The sequence below is a fragment of the Megalops cyprinoides genome, chromosome 6 (assembly GCF_013368585.1).
Source record: "Megalops cyprinoides isolate fMegCyp1 chromosome 6, fMegCyp1.pri, whole genome shotgun sequence".
NCBI lineage: Eukaryota > Metazoa > Chordata > Actinopteri > Elopiformes > Megalopidae > Megalops > Megalops cyprinoides.
In genome coordinates, this window is record NC_050588.1 from 40,436,564 (window position 1) to 40,453,789 (window position 17,226).

General features: G+C 48.6%; 1 protein-coding gene across 3 annotated transcripts in view; it reads right to left on the reverse strand.

The window, feature by feature from the left end:
- Positions 1 to 2,072: 2,072 nt before the first annotated feature.
- The window catches only part of phc2b (polyhomeotic homolog 2b (Drosophila)), a 30,212-nt gene continuing 15,058 nt past the window's right edge, over positions 2,073 to 17,226 (reverse strand). For 2 of the 3 annotated variants that reach the window (XM_036532090.1, XM_036532089.1), the window contains exons 7-14: positions 14,759 to 15,081; positions 14,234 to 14,405; positions 9,761 to 9,969; positions 6,437 to 6,569; positions 5,938 to 6,058; positions 5,327 to 5,447; positions 4,922 to 5,210; positions 2,073 to 4,203 (exon numbers count right to left, since the gene is read on the reverse strand). In XM_036532090.1, coding sequence (XP_036387983.1) covers positions 4,049 to 4,203; positions 4,922 to 5,210; positions 5,327 to 5,447; positions 5,938 to 6,058; positions 6,437 to 6,569; positions 9,761 to 9,969; positions 14,234 to 14,405; positions 14,759 to 15,081 — 1,523 coding nt within the window. In that variant the 3' untranslated portion in view covers positions 2,073 to 4,048. Of the gene's footprint in view, positions 4,204 to 4,921; positions 5,211 to 5,326; positions 5,448 to 5,937; positions 6,059 to 6,436; positions 6,570 to 9,760; positions 9,970 to 10,938; positions 11,018 to 14,233; positions 14,406 to 14,758; positions 15,082 to 17,226 lie in introns of those variants that run through there. The other variant, XM_036532091.1, reaches the window with a different exon arrangement.

The window sequence follows — 17,226 nt, forward strand, 5'->3', positions numbered from 1 at the left end:
TGGTGTGGAGGTGTGAATAACCCAGAGCTGGTTTATCTCTACACCAATGTGTTGATTGTCAGCACTGAACAGCCAAACGCGGTCAGAGTTTCTCCCCACGCAGTCGACAGACCCCACTCTCCCACTCGCTCGTCTGTGTTCATGTGCTTCTGTCACACAGCACAACAGTAAGCACAGAAATCCACGGTCTCCGGGTTCGACCCAGTCGTGTCATTGGCTGAAAATGACCGGGAGTCCACAGCGACAGGGCGGTGTGTCGGACAGGACGTCTTCATCTCACTGCTCTCAGACATCCTGCCATTCATCAGGAGTCTGCGAGTTGCTCCCGATGATGTCAGCAGAGCCTATCCTCCGATCAATGCCTGTGTGACCTATAGTGTGCAAGGGCGTAATTTTGCATATGGACGGTAGGGACATGTCCCTACCAATATATCTTTGGAGTGAAGTCATATTACGTAATTCCAATGTCCCCTCGGTTGTTGTGTCCCTACCAATGTTGAGGCCAAACCTACGCCCTTGATAGTGTGGAAAACAGTTTTTTTCTGCGTGAGCATATCGGAAGAATGCGATCAAAGATAGGCTTGCAAAAAGGGGGTAAAGCAAAAAATACACCTTTCTGATAATGTCTCAGCTAATCTGGCGAATGTGCTTGCTTCATGCTAACCAAAATAAAAATCATGTATCAGCAGAGTAGGAAAAGAGCACTGAAAGATACCCTTGGGAAAACCTGAAGGCGGTTTAGTTTATTAGCTGCTTCAGCTCTGCTGCATAGAATGTGAAAAAGCTGCTGGAGTAGCTAGATGATACTGTGAATTTGAATGTATTATTATTACAGTTATTATTATGCTGTTATGATGTAATCAGTGGTCCTTATAAAACTCCATGTCCATTTTCCTTCGTTCTCTTCCTATGAGCACAGCATAGTGTTCTGCGCTCCCCCACATGAATCCTGCGGGATTCACGCTGCAGTCCTGGGGTGGAAACTGAAGGCTGTGTGTGAGATGGAGGTTCAGACTGCACAGAGTGCACAGCTGGAGACCAGGCTGACAGACCCGAGCCTGGGACACTCCAGCAACACTGGCCTGTGGGAACCAGCTGCTGGACACTCTGCACATATAGAGGGTATAGCGGGCAGTGCAAGAGGAAATTCTAAGAGAAATGTTCAGGAATGTGTGGATTACCTGTAAACTTGTGGGTGAGGCAGGAAAGAAATGGCAAAGGGCCAGTGACCTCAACCAACTGAAAGGAACGTGAATCAAGAAATGGAAATAACAGTGATCATTGAATTTTCCTTTTGGCACAAATTACTGCCTTACCAGAAGCGCACACCAATGGACCATGCTTTTCGGCCTCCCCTGCACAACTATGCTGGAGCTTTTTCTCTGAGAGGTGTCAGCAGAGTTCTGGGGGTAGGACAGGCCGATGTGGAAGTGTGAAAGTGTGATTTAGGGGAAAAATGTCACTGTGAACTCAGTGTGAACCTGTCATTAAAGCTACCTTAACATTAACAAGCTCTACGAGTTATTAACAATGACTGTCAATCAGACACAACTCTATAATTAAGCATTGTCTTTCAAGGCAGTGATGCTTACTGACAGCAAGTGTAGTCTGGGTAAACCTACCAGCCTGCAATTAGCTGAAGACACATTACAGGATCTTTCTTTGGCGATGGGAAATACAAACTGATCGCACACTCAGATTCCTGCCATTTAAAATGATCTTCAGAGCACTGACACAATCACAGATCCGTCCCTGTGTTCTTCTACACAGAAAGAATCTAAAGGAAGGATCCATGTCGTTCAGCACTGAGAAATGTGCAAACATAATGTGTCTGCATCCCCATGCCCTTATAAAAATGACAAAGCCAAAATTTATTTTAAATTATTATTTCGAGTAAAAAAGAAAAACTAATACAAAACCAGTTGCTTGATAAATACAAACATTTGACAAAGCATTACCCTTAAAAAAGCACAAATAACATTTCTCACCAGACGGACGAGTACTCTACACACAAACACAGTTTCCTGCATGAGCACCAAAATTAATCTCTACTCTCATAACAACAACCCAGACTTAAGCAGGACACTGCAGTCCGAAGAGAGAAAACGCAAGTGCATGCTGAAACTTCAGCAAAAACCCAAAATGAAAGAAAACATGCACTTCAGACTGCACTGAAAAAAACACACCTGTAAGTGGTTAAACAGGTAGTTTTACTGAATGCATTTAAGCTATTTACTGTGATTCATATTAAATGCCAACTGGAGCGATCTCAACGCAGGTACAGCATCAAAGTAACAAACACAGCCATGCCAGCTCAGGGGCTCCGGCTTCTGATGGAGAATTCAGCATTTAACTGCAGTGACAAAGCAGCATGTAAAAGCTGTACTAAACCACTTCATTCTTGTGTCATTCAGCAGTATATATTCTGTACAAGTTTTGTCGTCCATTAAGGGGCAGATTTACAAAGAGGTGATATTTATTACAGAGTAAATGACCTGCATTTTGCTAATAGCTAACAATGAACCTTAGCTACACTCCCTTAAGTGACCACAAGGAGGAACCCTGTTTGTGTAAAGTGAACACCACTCAGGTTCTAGCTAGAAATTTCTGAATCCACCTCTGACAGAACAGTTGAGGTACTGAACAGAATGAAAACTTGGAAAAAAAAAAATCAAGTCCTCAAATGAGGAAAATTGTGCATTATCTTTGGAGAGGAGCAGCTGGAGGGAACTATTATACATACGTGAAGATTGTTTATTTTATAGTCACATAATATTGAAAACAAACCTGCAGTGAGACTGTGCAGTCTGTGAATACGCTGTATCCAGCGCTGAAGCCTCTGAAGCTTCAGCGTGATTCAGAACGTGCACAGGCATGGGACTGGGATCGTCTTTAATGCCTTTCACACCGAATCTGTGCCAAACGAAATCTCACAGAGGTGAGCCAAAACACCTGGGGAATGATCACAGCAGGCGGTCAATCCGCCAACCTGTTGCGGTACGGCGCTCTGACCTGTGAGAGGGACGGGCACCGAGGCGGCCTTGGGCAGGTAGCTCGCCTCTTCCTGCACCTGCAAAAATCCTGCCGTATAAATGGCCACAGAATACATACAAGGTGTCAAACTGCAAGTCGCCATTGGCTTGGGGCGTGTGCTCAGCGAATAATGTGAAAAGGGGAAAGGCTGTATTGCTTCTGCATGAAAGGAGGAAGCAGCTGGGTTTTTGGTGGTGAGAGAGTGGAATTCGGATGATGGGAGCACCTTTAAACTCACCCAGCCTGCAGTCCTGCTGTGACACTCAGTGCATTCTGGGAGTTTGCCCTGCTTTTATTTCATCACACTGCACGCTAAGTACAAAACTGCATCTTTAACTGCAACAGAAATATAACCCCCTCCCACCACATAAATTATAATATTCCATTTAAGGAATCAAAATATATTATAAATTACACTATAGGAAAAAAAAGCTGAACAAGATATGGCTGAAAGCACCAACGAAGCCCACATCCCCAAACCCCAGTCTCCAACATGTAAAAATGGCCTGAACTCTCGGTCTTAAGCTGCCAATCACTGGAGCTCGTTCACTAAAGGGTGGAGTCGCTGTGGGCCTGGGGGGGGGGTGGCTGAGCTTCCGGGTCCTTCCGGCCTCGTTCCCACACCTCCTGGCGGTCGAGGGCCGGACCGACGCTGTGGGCGTGGCCTCACGCAGGCCAGCCCCCAAAGGCGTGTGGTCATAGTGCAGTATGAGGTCATCAGTGCAGTGGGGCAGGCCACTTCCTGCCCTGGTGTATGCTGGGAGGCCTGCTGTTAGTGCCCCTTTTTGGCTGCAGTCCAGCACATCCACCCAAAAAGGCGGCCACGTCCAAAGTGATCTTGTCCAGGGGTGTGACACTCCACACAACAACCCCAAACCACACCCTACCTGAATGTGTACAGACTAGAGAGTCTTTAAACACTTTGAACAGCTGCGTTTCGCTGTACTGGGCGTCTGTGTTTCGGGTGTGGACAGCGCTGCCCCTGGGGTCTGCTCTCAGGGCTCAGGGGTAGGGGTTAGGGGTCCTTCAGCATGCTGATGTGAGCGTAGATCTTGAGCGCCGGACCCAGCTTGATGTTCATGGCGCTCATCAGATGGTCCTCCTTCAGCAGCAGCAGGGCCTGGCCATCAATCTCCTGCAAGCGGAACTCTTCTGCGATCTCCTGGCAACCTGAGAGCCCGGGGGAGAGTGGTGAGCCCGCATGGTGGCAGCGGGGGAGTGCTCTTACTCACATTTACAGTCTGTATGTGGATTCTCGCTCTCCGTCTCTCTCTCTCTCTCTCTCTCTCTCTCACACACACACACTCTCTCTCTCTCACACTCTCTCTCTGTCTCTCACACACACACACTTTCTCTCACACACACTCTCTCACACACTCTCTCACACACTCTCTCACACACTCTCCCTCTCTCACAGACACACACACACACTCTCCCTCTCTCACAGACACACACACACACACTCTCTCTCTCTCTCCCTCTCTCTCTCACACACACACTCTCTCCCTCACACACACTCTCTCACACACACACACACACACACACACACACTCTCCCTCTCTCTCTCACACACACACACACACTCACTCTCTCACACACTCTCTCTCTCTCTCTCTCACACACACACACACACTCTCCCTCTCTCACAGACACACACACACACTCTCTCTCTCTGTCTCTCACACACACACACACACTTTCTCTCTCACACACACTCTCTCCCTCTCTCAGACACACACACACACACACACTCTCTCTCTGTCTCTCTCTCACACACACTTTCTCTCTCACACACACACACTTTCTCTCTCACACACACTTTCTCTCTCACACACACACACTTTCTCTCTCACACACACTTTCTCTCTCTCTCCATGCTCCCTCTCACCTGGCAGAGAGCGGATGAAGCCGTGAACTTCCTCCACGCTCCACTTGGTGGGGTCGCTGGGCAGGAAGTGCCGAGAGAGGGCAGGTAGCTCCCTGGGCGGGGCCCCATCCTGGTCAGCCCCGCACTGGCCCTGGGGGGCCGGGGGCCCCGAGCTGGCGGCAGACAGGGGGGAGGGGGGCCCCTCGAAGCTGGACATGTCAGAGCACGGGCTGGACTCCCCCTGGCTGGGCTGGGAGGGGAGGGGTGACGACACTGAGCCCCCTAGTGATGGCTGAGGTGCAGCACGCTTCTGGAATAAAAACACAAAGAGGAAGTCATAGCCGCTCTACGGCCATTATCACTGAACAGAGGGGTCCAATGAGAGCCGGAGAGCAGGTGTCAGCTGATGGGGGCGGGGTCACTCACCGGCTTCTTGGCCTCAGTGTTCTGCCGGCCGCCGCTGCGTGGTCTCCGTCGCCACCTGCTGGTCGTTTTACTCCTGTCCGGGTGGAACAGGCCAATCCGCTTCGAGCATCCGACATTGTACCTGCCCAGCAACACAGGCCTCAGCTGAAGCAAGCGAAGCGAACGCAGCCACAAGCCAGTTCCTCTGTCCTCCGAATAACTTCAAACGCGAGGCCTGCACATGCAGGCTTCCCCTGAATTACAGACCACACCTGTGGCAGGCTCTGCAGGCTGGCAAGTTATTCGGCGTTATCCTAACTACTGCAGCGGTTCCCACACTGATATCAGTATAATTTGAATTTTGAATAGTTTTAATAATCTCCGCAGCCTGACTTGTGGGGTTGTGGGAAATAAAACAAATCTGATTTTAAGATACTGCACATTATTATGAGGGAAAAATATTCTCCAAATTGCAAACGGCATATCTGTCAGTTACTGATAAAGAAAACAATTTTCCCTCAGTGAGTCATGAAGGCATCAATCAGAGAGTGCTGGATGAAGGCGGAAGCTGTCTGAAAGGAAACGCACCTGACCGCTGGTCCCACACCTGGCCGTGTAAACAGGGCGCTTACCTTTTTGCACACACCGTAGAACAAAACCTCTTTGTGCCTTTGAAGTTGTAGGCGAAATCGACCCAGCCGCAGAACTCACACTGCAGTTTGGGCTCCTCCACCTCCTCCTGATCCCTCAGCTCTGAAAGCAAGCACACATCGGAGCACACCCCTCTCAGTCTCCTTCAGCTTCCCGCTGCTGCCCGCGGCTTTAATGCCCAATGGGAATCCAGCATTCTACAGGCTCAGTTACTTAAGGCCAACAATACAAATATTAATCACAAATTAATCTCGGATGAACCTCTTTGTGATAACGTTATTGATGTTTTAGCTTTTGGGTTTGTTTTAGAAAAGAACATGTTCCTTGTTAAAGGCAGAAGGTGAATTTTGACCCCAGATCAGATTAATTTTTTGTCACACAGTGGTCGGATTGGGTGAAAGCAGTTCTGGGTCAGCGGATGGGGGCTGAGTACCCGAAGACAGTGTTCAGAGCGGCAGTCAGACTCCCATCAGCGCTCACCTTGCTGGGTCAGGTCCTCAGTCTCGGAGTCGGTGGTGTTGGGGGGGTTGCTTTGGGGCGTCTTCTCCGGGTCAGACGGCTGCTGCTGGCTCTGCTTTTTCAGACCGTCCACCAGCAGGGGAGCTCGCTCCACCTGGACGCACAGGTAAATCAGCTCTCTCACTGTGCATCTCACCATCACACACACACACACAGGTGAATCAACTCTCTCACTGTGCATCTGACCATCACACACACACACAGGTAAATCAGCTCTCTCACTGTGCATCTCACCATCACACACACACACACAGGTAAATCAGCTCTCTCACCTAACCTTAACCCTCAGCTTTCTCACTGTCTCTCACTCCATCACAGACATAGGTAATACACTATCCCAACTGACCCTAAACCTCAGCTCTCTCACTGTACATCACACCATCACACAATCAGGTAATACACAATCTCACCAAAAAGTGTGGGACACGGGAATTTATGAAAAAAAAAAACCCATGTCTTTATTTCAAGGAATGAAGAGTACGTCAGCCAGCCTTTGGTCTCAGTAACTGCTTCAGTGTGCTGTGGAAGACTGTCTGCTGGTTTCTGGCAGAGAGCTGATGGTACTTTGGTCCACTCCTCCTTTAAAGCACTGGTAAACTGCTACCGAAGAGGGCCATTTTGGCCTCGCCCCAGTTCTACATTCTGGTTCAGCGCAAAGATGCTCTGGCAGGCTGAGGTCAGTCTTCTTATATTACTCTCAGCAAACCACACGCAGTCACTCATTTTCCTGCAATCAGGTGAAGTTTCCCACTTCTTGGTAGGATGTTATATACCATCCATATTTCCTGATTACACTGATTATTATTAACATTTATTTGCTTCAGAGATGGCCTTCTGCAGGGTAACATACATAGTTTGCAAATTATTAATTTATACATCTCAATATTCAGGTGAAGTCACCAGCTCACAGGTCCACTGGCAATGTCCCAGCCGGGCACTGAGGCAAGAAAGATCCCACCTCTCTTGTCACCAACCACATATGATCACGTCCAACACCTTCTATCAGTGTGTGCCAGTGTGTCTGAGTGTCTCAGTCTATCATTGTGTGCCAGTGTGTCTGAGTGTCTCAGTCTATCAGTGTGTGCCAGTGTGTCTGAGTGTCTCAGTCTATCATTGTGTGCCAGTGTGTCTGAGTGTCTCAGTCTATCAGTGTGTGCCAGTGTGTCTGAGTGTCTCAGTCTATCATTGTGTGCCAGTGTGTCTGAGTGTCTCAGTCTCAGCAGGGGAGTGTGTATAAATGAGGCGTTCCCTCCCTGGCTGATCCCGAAACGCTGCTTCCCTCATGAAGTGTACCTGTGGGCCTCTGTCTCTCTCAGCAGAACTTGGCTCTGGAAAGTTCTATCACCCGGGATTGGATCACAGGGGGCTGAACCTGCTCTCTGATCCTCTGAGGGGGATGGGGGGCTAGGGAGGGAGGACACGCCCAGCAGCAGAAACAACCCCCCCCCCCCCCCCCCCCCCCCCCACCTCAGGAGCACTTGGAACTGCTCCACCCCTCTCCCGCTCTCCAGCCTGGGGCTTCTAATTAGTCACAGCAGAACTGTGGATGGGTTCATAATCCCCCTAAACCAGGGGAGTCACTGAGTGGCCATGTATATGCCTGTCTTTGTTTCCATTCACTGCTTTTGCATAATTGGTTACTAACTCGCCTGTGACACCAGAGTAGTCTTCACCTTTGATGTACCTTTAAATCAAACAAAAATTCACTAATCTTTAAATTACCTGAACTGTCCATCCCATTCAGTATGGGCATTGTTACAGCCCACCCACACTCAAAGATCAGTAAAACTAAGATGCTTTTAAACTGGAGCAGAGTGAGAAACCTACAATAGGCTATAGCTTGATGTCACAAATGACACTGGCCACACAAATGTCCACTTGGGGGCAGTGTGCTATCATGCTGGGAAATGAGCTATCAGACTGCACTGTGAATGAAGTCGCTCCCTCTTATGACTCGTTTACAGACAGACAGCAGTAAGGCTGTAGGCCGGCCGTTCTCTGCAGCCACAGGGAAACGGCTGAAGACAAAGACCCGCTACAAAGGAGCAGCAGCTCCGGCCTCTGCAGACACGGAGCCGCACTGCCCCCTGCCCGGCCCCAGAGCTCCACGCAGCGGCGCGTCAGCACAATCCTGCCCCAGAAAGCGCGCTGAAATCCGCACCCCTGCGTCTGCGCTCACAGCCCGGCCTGAGGAGGCAACGGAAGCATCACTGACGGGCGGCAAGCGGCTGCATCCTGTGATTGCTGCTCGTGTTTTTATTTCTCAGCCTTTTCTGCTGCATAACAGACGGCTGCATTATTAATCCACTGCGAGAGCCAGACACCCAGCTCCACATATAAATGATTAATGACAAGTGTTTGAGAGTCGTGCTGAGCTCTGTTATTTACACTGAGGCCAGCTGTTTATTTATCCCCGGTGAAATATTACTGTTGAGAAAGACACTCACTCTCCTGCTGTATGAATGGGTTACACATTGCTCAGAGTGTTAGCAGTTTAACAGCCATCCTACAGGAACATACCTGTCAAATGGAGAAATAGCTTCACAGCACAAGCAGTATTCCTATGAATACAGAGATCAGTAGCAGTAACACACGGGTATATTGTAAGTGAAGCAGGTACAGGTTTAACACTGCTGCTGTGGGCTGCAGGCAACGCGGGTCACACCCTGCAGCAGCTTCCTCCCACCTGGGTACAGAGGTGGGGGTGATTGTTTGCCAACAGTTCCTGAGCCCCATGAACAGGAGCTCTGAGGAGTGTGGGGGGGTTGTTTACTCTCTGACCCTGGCCCCCTGGGGGGGTTGCCACTGGGGCACTGTGGAAGAGCAGCACAATAGGGGGGTGGGGAATTCTATTACAGCAGCCCTGAGGAGGAGTGCACTGCACACTGTTTCCCACTCACAGCAACAAACAGACCTTTCCATCCAAATTTCCAGTGATGTCTGGGTGTGAGAGGGAGAGAGACAGTGTGTGTGTGTGTGAGAGAGAGAGAGAGAGTGTGTGTGTGTGTGAGAGAGAGAGAGAGAGTGTGTGTGTGTTTGTGTGTGTGTGTTTGTGTGTGTGTGTGTGAGAGAGAGAGAGAGACAGTGTGTGTGTGTGTGTGAGAGAGAGAGAGAGTGTGTGTGTGTGTTTGTGTGTGTGTGAGAGAGAGAGAGACAGAGAGAGAGACAGTGTGTGTGTGTGTGAGAGAGAGAGAGAGTGTGTGTGTGTGTTTGTGTGTGTGTGAGAGAGAGAGAGAGAGAGAGTGTGTGTGTGTGTGTGCGTGCACGTGCGCTGGGGGGACTCACGGGGAAAGGCTCCGCTCCCTCCTGGATGACGAAGCCCTCGATGACGTGCGTGAGGACCTGGGGCTTCACGATGGCCTGGGGGGGCTTGCTCTCTCCGTTCTGCGGCGTGCTGCCCGTCACGGACGGGGCATCGTTCTCGTTTCCCGAGGTCATGGCTGGAGGAGTCCCCGACACCGCACCGGAACTGTCCCTGTCGGCACCTCCCGTACCTACGCGTGACACACGAACACACTTGCAACACTGCTGCGGCACAATGACCTTCCGACCACATTTAACGTCATCAGGGCATGCGACGTGATTTCCAACAGTCTGCTGATGGAAGAAATAAAACGAACACCATGCGACATTTTGAGTAACATTTCCAACGTGTTTTAGTGAGCCGCACACTTTAAATCGCTCCACTTCTTCAACAACCTCTCTAGAGTCCGTAAGTGTTTAAACTCGTTGTTTAAATTGCATAAAACCAGTTTGAACGATTTATTTCCTTAGGTTAAAACAATTTTAAAAACTTCTGCGAACCATAAGCGCGTGGTGCTGGGCTGACACGCGCAGCACAGACTCGCGAGCTTGTTTACTTTATTTGTCCACGCAGCGACGCGCGTGAGTAACTTGCGTGCGCGAAACAAAACCTCGCGTGCCGCGCGGAATAATAACAGCATCTGCTGATCCGGGTGGATCCGGGTGGGTCCGGGTGGGCTTGGTAACAAATCGTGATCCCCAAAAGCAGCTATCCTGGCTGGTGATTGTTATGGTTGCACTTACAGCGGCTGCAGACACCCGAACCTCGCGTTATATCCAGTTAGCCAGTTATGTCTTTTGTGCTGACAAACATGCAAAAGTGTCGATAAAGAAAAGTCTGTAAACTGATTGGCGCAGGACGGACTAATATCAAAACTGTCAGACTTCGCGTCTGGACTAAGAAAGGTTTAAGAAAATCCAACATTTGAAACAAGAAATTCAGGCGGAGGGACAATCAAACTGTAGCTAGCTAGAATGCAGCTGCTAAAGCAAGAACAGCATAAGGTAGCGTAAGCAAACGTCTTTGTTCCGTTTAGTCTGCCCCTTTCAAACAGTCATCGCTTATCCCTCCAGCGCCAGGGTACACGGAACTTTGCTAACCTTGCACTTTTACCCTCCGACTCGAAAAGACAGTAACAGAGATCGGGTAAATATCTCACCTAAACTTGCTGGCTTTTGTTGCGCTTGCGATCGCGTCTGCTCTACCCGATCCTTCTGTAGCCACAAGGACACACTCCAGGCTGCTTTGTACTAGGGAATGAATGATCAAACACGCTTCACGCTGACACCGCGATGCCAGCCAATGGGAAAGATCTTTTACGGATGGTCGCGACAATGATTGGACAGCGCAGCTAATCACACGCCCACTTTATGTCCAAACGCAGCGAGGCGCGCAGCGCGCCGCGGAATCTGCGCGGGCTGTACGGCGTCCAGCGCAACCGTACTCCGTTCGGGTGAAATTCTAATGAACATCATACGGACAGACGACATATTGCAAGGTTTACTTGGTTGCTGTCGTCTAGAGCATTCGACGATATCTCTGAAAAAGTACTTAAAATGAAAATTCAAAAGTACATACAATGTTTGAAATTTAGACACTTGAAATCAGAACGGCACGTCAATTTCTTAAATCCAGAAAGCAGAAGCCAACAGCCTCATCCCATCACAGAACTACCTTTTTCATTACTGATTTCCCTGTTCAGTGTCTGACCTCTCTGTGTATGACAAGATTTTTGTCTGTTTTCCTGGAGTGAGATCTGGAGGCATCTCTGTCCAAAAACAGCCTTACCCCAATTTGATCTCATCCAGGGATGTGACATTCCTTGCCAGAATCTTAACCCTAAACCTAACTTTAAGCCTAACCAAAGGCCTGTGGCTCAAGCTGAAGGCAGACCAGCAGCCTGATGTACAGTGAGCTGTAAAAACCCCGTCTTCTGCTGAGCATCTGTCTGTTTTATTACTCTCGTAAGCTCTGAGGACACGCTTGAGCTTAATCAGAAGATAGTTTAAAGATGAATATTTCTTGCTGCAATAATCCTAAGAGCAGACATATCTCCTAGAATACCCGCTTTCTTTTACAGTTTTTCTATAAGTAGGTTGTCTGCCACCCATTACAGATATTTCAACTGACTCTAAATTTGGCAGAGATTTGCAGAGGAGATGTGTGAGGTTTACCAGGGGTCTATTTTTAACCTGTGTGGGATCTGCTGAGGAGCTCAGAGAGGGAATGAGACAGTGACATCACTGGTTGCTGCAGTTTGTACAGAAAACATATGAGCAGCCTTTGGGCCTGCTGAAACGCACTCAGACCACAGGTAAGTCTGCAGGTGTGGACAGGGGGGTGGGGGGGTGTATGCAGGTATGTGCAAGGAAAATAAAGCTCATGGAGTTTAGCAGAATAGTCCGCACGTCCCCCTTTCTGCTAGATACCTTGAGTATGGCACTTTGCAGAGATATTTCAGATATTTCAGAACAAAACCAGTCTCATTCCAACTTTTGTTTGGTTGTTCATTTGAAAAAGTGGCAGAAACATTCTGGTCAGGCTGCCATGTGTCAGCACATCAGCGGACTGATGTTAAACCTCATTTTGGGGCTTTGCCGGCCATCTCCAGGGGCACACTCACATGCACACACACGCACTCACACGCACTCACACGCACGCACACACACTCACACACAGACACACGCACTCACACGCACGCACACACACACACACACACTCTCACACTCACACACACTCACACACACACACACACACACACACACACACACACACACACACAGACGCACACATATATCTGCACAAGCAACATGTTTCATACTTAGAGATCAAAGCAAAACCTCTTTCATTTCATTTCATTTCAGTTTCAGTGGTGAAGAGCATACCTGGGGTAAGTACTCCCCTGTTCTGCTCATAAAAGGTTTTATATTTTTCATTACATTGTACAATAAAAACAGGCCCCGCATGATTTCCCTGTGCTGCAGTCTGTATAAGGCAGACAAAACCAGACAGACACAGAGAGGAAGAAAGAGAGTGAGAGAGCGAGAGAGAGAGAGACTGATCTAAAATTACTAAACAAGTCCTGTGCAACACTGATTAAATGCACATGCTTTCAATCCAAATGACAGTGCTGGATTGGTGCTGGATTTCAATCAATAAATATTTTTCATGGGTAACATTTTTGCAGTTCCAGCTGACCATCTATGGAAGATGTATTTTTTTCCACAATATTTAGCTATCCTAGAGACATTTTGATTCTGAAGAATTTTGGGGAATACTACTAGATAAATAAATGAAAATTAAAACCAATAATTTTATACAATGTTTCTCATGAGCTCTCTGTAAATCCACAATTGCAACATATTTTCAGAATATCTCCTTGATTGTCTGATTGTGACAATAGCTACCCAAGGTTTTTTTTGTCACACTGGAATGATTATATTTGAAATTCAGAGCAGATATCCCCTGACACACCTGTCCCTGCCCCCACCCCCCACCCCCGCACCCTGCCCGAGAGGCACAGTTTGAACGCCTTTCTTCCCCGGTCCCGAGGGGAATGGCAAACCAGGAACCCCCCAAGAAAAAAAACCCACCCCCGTCTCTCCAGCACAATGGAGTCGGGGGCGTGACTGATTAGCCCGTGCGGCAGGGGAGAGGTAGGCTGGAGACAGCCTCTTTGGCCCAGATGGGAAGACTACAGATGGTGATGATGTCATGACTGCTGCCATACTAGGGGGCAGGTTTTCGGGACACACGACCCCCCCAGGGGGCAGATGCTGGAGGCCAAGGTCAGCCTTTCACTGGAACAGTTCAGAATGGTGGGGGGGGGGGGGGGGAATCAGCCTTCTTTGCACTCCTTACTGGAAGACATGCTGCCACATAAGCTAATGGAACCTGAACTTGGAGGAACTACAGTTTATGACCAGCCTACATTTCCCATGGTATCTTGCAGGGCGTAGTGAGGTTACAACTGAGGCTACACTCCAAATGCTAAGGATAGCCTAGCCAGCTATGGGCAGAGTGCACGTCACAGCATGCTGTGTGCAGTGGCCATTCTTTCAACTTACTGGGTCACCTAGGCATGCACGATTGCTATATTACTGTCTTTTCTACCAAACAGGTTTACATTTGAAAGCACTGACTTTTTCCCTTCACACTGTAGAATGGTACTGTTCTCAACAGCTTTATCCTGAAGAGCTGCTTGTGAACGGTAAAAAGAATTTCTATGAATTTCTGTTTCCCAACATCTACATAATGTAGACATGAACGAGCCCATAAATAGATACATGAAAAATGAAAAAGATCTTCTCAAAGTATTTTTGGAGCACATTTTTTTCTAACATGGTGGTATAGTAGTAATAATACTAATAATATTAATATTAATAATACTAAGAAAAAGAAGAAGAATCCCACTCTCCCACCTACCCAGTATAACCCAGAGTAAGAGGCTCTACCTTGCTGCTGAGGGGGGGTTTTGCTGGAGTCAGAGGCCTGCTGGTCAGTGCTGGTCCTCTGTGGGGGGACAGACGTGGGCTGTGGGGTGCTGGGGGTGGGGGGGCTCTCCTTCACCACCGAGGAGGCGGGCTTACTGTCCTTACTGATGCTGTCCTGGACCAGCCGCGCTGCCTGCATATCAACAGAGGAGAATGAGGTCAGAAAAGGAGGAGTTTTTATTGAAAACTGAGGGATTGGTTTCTAATTTTGTACTGATGAGATATTTTTACTTCATAAGTCATATTATTTTGTGTATATATTACTGTCTATTGTGTTTATGGATCTTTTAAACGAGTCTTCAGTGTTCATCGTCACTCTGTCGTTTATCTTACGTTTTGAGATATTCATATATTCTTTTTTCTTTCTGCTATGTATCGGGTGAATGTTTCCTGGACGCTGTGAAAGTGCAGTGAGTGTGCAGTAATGTTCGTGTGTGTGACCCCCCACCGATCCCCCCCGCATGCCGACGCTCCTCCTGCTCTCACCGCGCTGGCTGGGGGCTGGATCTGCAGGTTGATGGCGGTCAGCTGGACGGGCTGCACTTTGGGCTGGGAGAGGCTGGCGGGGGGCTGGCTGTGGTGGCCCAGGGCCAGGGGGCTGACGGTGGAGTGGAAGATGGTGGCCTGCTGGGAGGGCACGGGGGGTTTGGGGAGCACCGGCACGGGCGGCGTCCCGGCGGAGGCCTGGAGGGGGGCAGGCTGCAGGAGCGGGGTTTGGGCCCTGGGACCAGTCTGAGGCTGCTGCTGGATCACAAAGTTCTGCTGCTTCTGAGGCTGCAGTAGCTGGTGGGGCTGGATCTGCGCATACGCTGAAACACACACACATACACACCATTACACGCTGTACGCTGAAACACACACACACACACACACACACACACCATTACACGCTGTACGCTGAAACACACACACACACACGCGCACACACACACACATACCATTACACGCTGTACGCAGAAACACACACACACACACACCATTACACGCTGTACGCTGAAACACATACACACACACACAACCCTAACACGCTGTACGCTGAAACACACACACACACCATTACACGCTGTACACTGAAACACACACACACACACACACACACTATTACACGCTGTACGCTGAAACACACACACACACACCATTACACGCTGTACGCTGAAACACACACACACACCATTACACGCTGTACACTGAAACACACACACACACACACACACCATTACACGCTGTATGCTGAAACACACACACACACACACGCACACACACACACATACCATTACACGCTGTACACTGAAACACACACACACACACACCATTACACGCTGTACTCTGAAACACACACACACACACACACACACACACACACACACACACACACACACACACACCATTACACACTGTACGCTGAAACACATACACACACACACAACCCTAACACGCTGTACGCTGAAACACACACACACACACACCATTACACGCTGTATGCTGAAACACACACACACACACCATTACACGCTGTACGCTGAAACACACACACACACACACACACACACACACACACACACACACACACACACACACACACGCACACGCACTCATACCATACACACATAGATGCACACACACACAAATAGACACATATTAGATGCTATTCACTGGAACAGACACAGAAACACATTACATAGTGCAACAAGCACACACGTCAGATGTAATACACCCATCTCTTATGAAAAAGTAACACGTCAACGTATGGTAAAATATTTGATCAAAAACATAAAGGGTGAATTAATATTTAAGTTTACAGTATGCTCCATATATTACAAAATACTTCAGCTATGGACATAAACCCTCACTGGTTTATCTTCCGTTCTGGGTGACGCAGAACTCTGAGGAATGTGATATACAATAGCCTACGCAGGACGGAGTGAAACCCTGAAAATGGCGGCCAGGCTTTGCACTCAAACACGTCTGTAACACTGGCTGCAGCTGCCACTGCTTCCGTCACCAGTAACTCGCACATCTGAGGCTGAACCGTCACCTGAAGCCACAGCCTCTCAGCAGCCCGGAACGCCCCATCAATCAAACCCGGTCCGCTGTCGAGGAGAAGCCTTTCCCGCATGAACACACAGACCTGACCACACAGCAAGCGGCCCCTGTGGATGGAGAGGGCGGGCGTGAAGCGGAGTGCGCAGCCCCGCTTACTCCTAACATTCTGCACATTACTACAGCATGCATCACGCTCACTCCTGCGCTGCGGAATCTCTCCGTCACGCGCAAAGATCCCACAGCAACGTGGCTTCATGCACACAACAGCCCACATCCACAGAAATACGTTTAATTCTCCCACTGCGATTCTGTACCGTGCACAGGCGCTGTCTTACTGAGCACTGAAATGCAGACTACTGTCAAACTTGCCATATGAACCTATCCTTTTCAGAAAAGAAGAGAGTGTGGTGTGTTGTTTTGCAGTGGGAAACAAATATTAGATGCAGCTTATACCATAGATTTTGTGTTATAAACAGGTGTATGACACGCACTGTATTTCATGATTTGCATAGGTTTCACTCTAAATTATACAGTGGTTCATTCAGAATAAGAGCACCATACTTAATCATCATAAATCAATTAATGTAAATGATCCCTTAGTAAACCTTATGCTTAGTATTTCAAAAAGGATGCATTATGGTTTATTTTTGTGCTGTTCAATGTAAGTGTGCAGTAAGTAGTGTATACCAGTAAACCGTAGCTGGACTAAAAACAGCTCATTCTCACTGCAGTTTTCACAAGCATTTAGTGAGAAATAATAAAGATACTGGGAGGACGGGAGTGGGGGTGACCTCTTTATTCCCAAGGCTGCGGGAGTGTTATGTAAAATGACTCAGAACTCCCACGCCCCCCACCCCCACCCGGGGACTGAATCAGTACTGAGCTCCTGACGCCAGACCCTGGAAAACCCC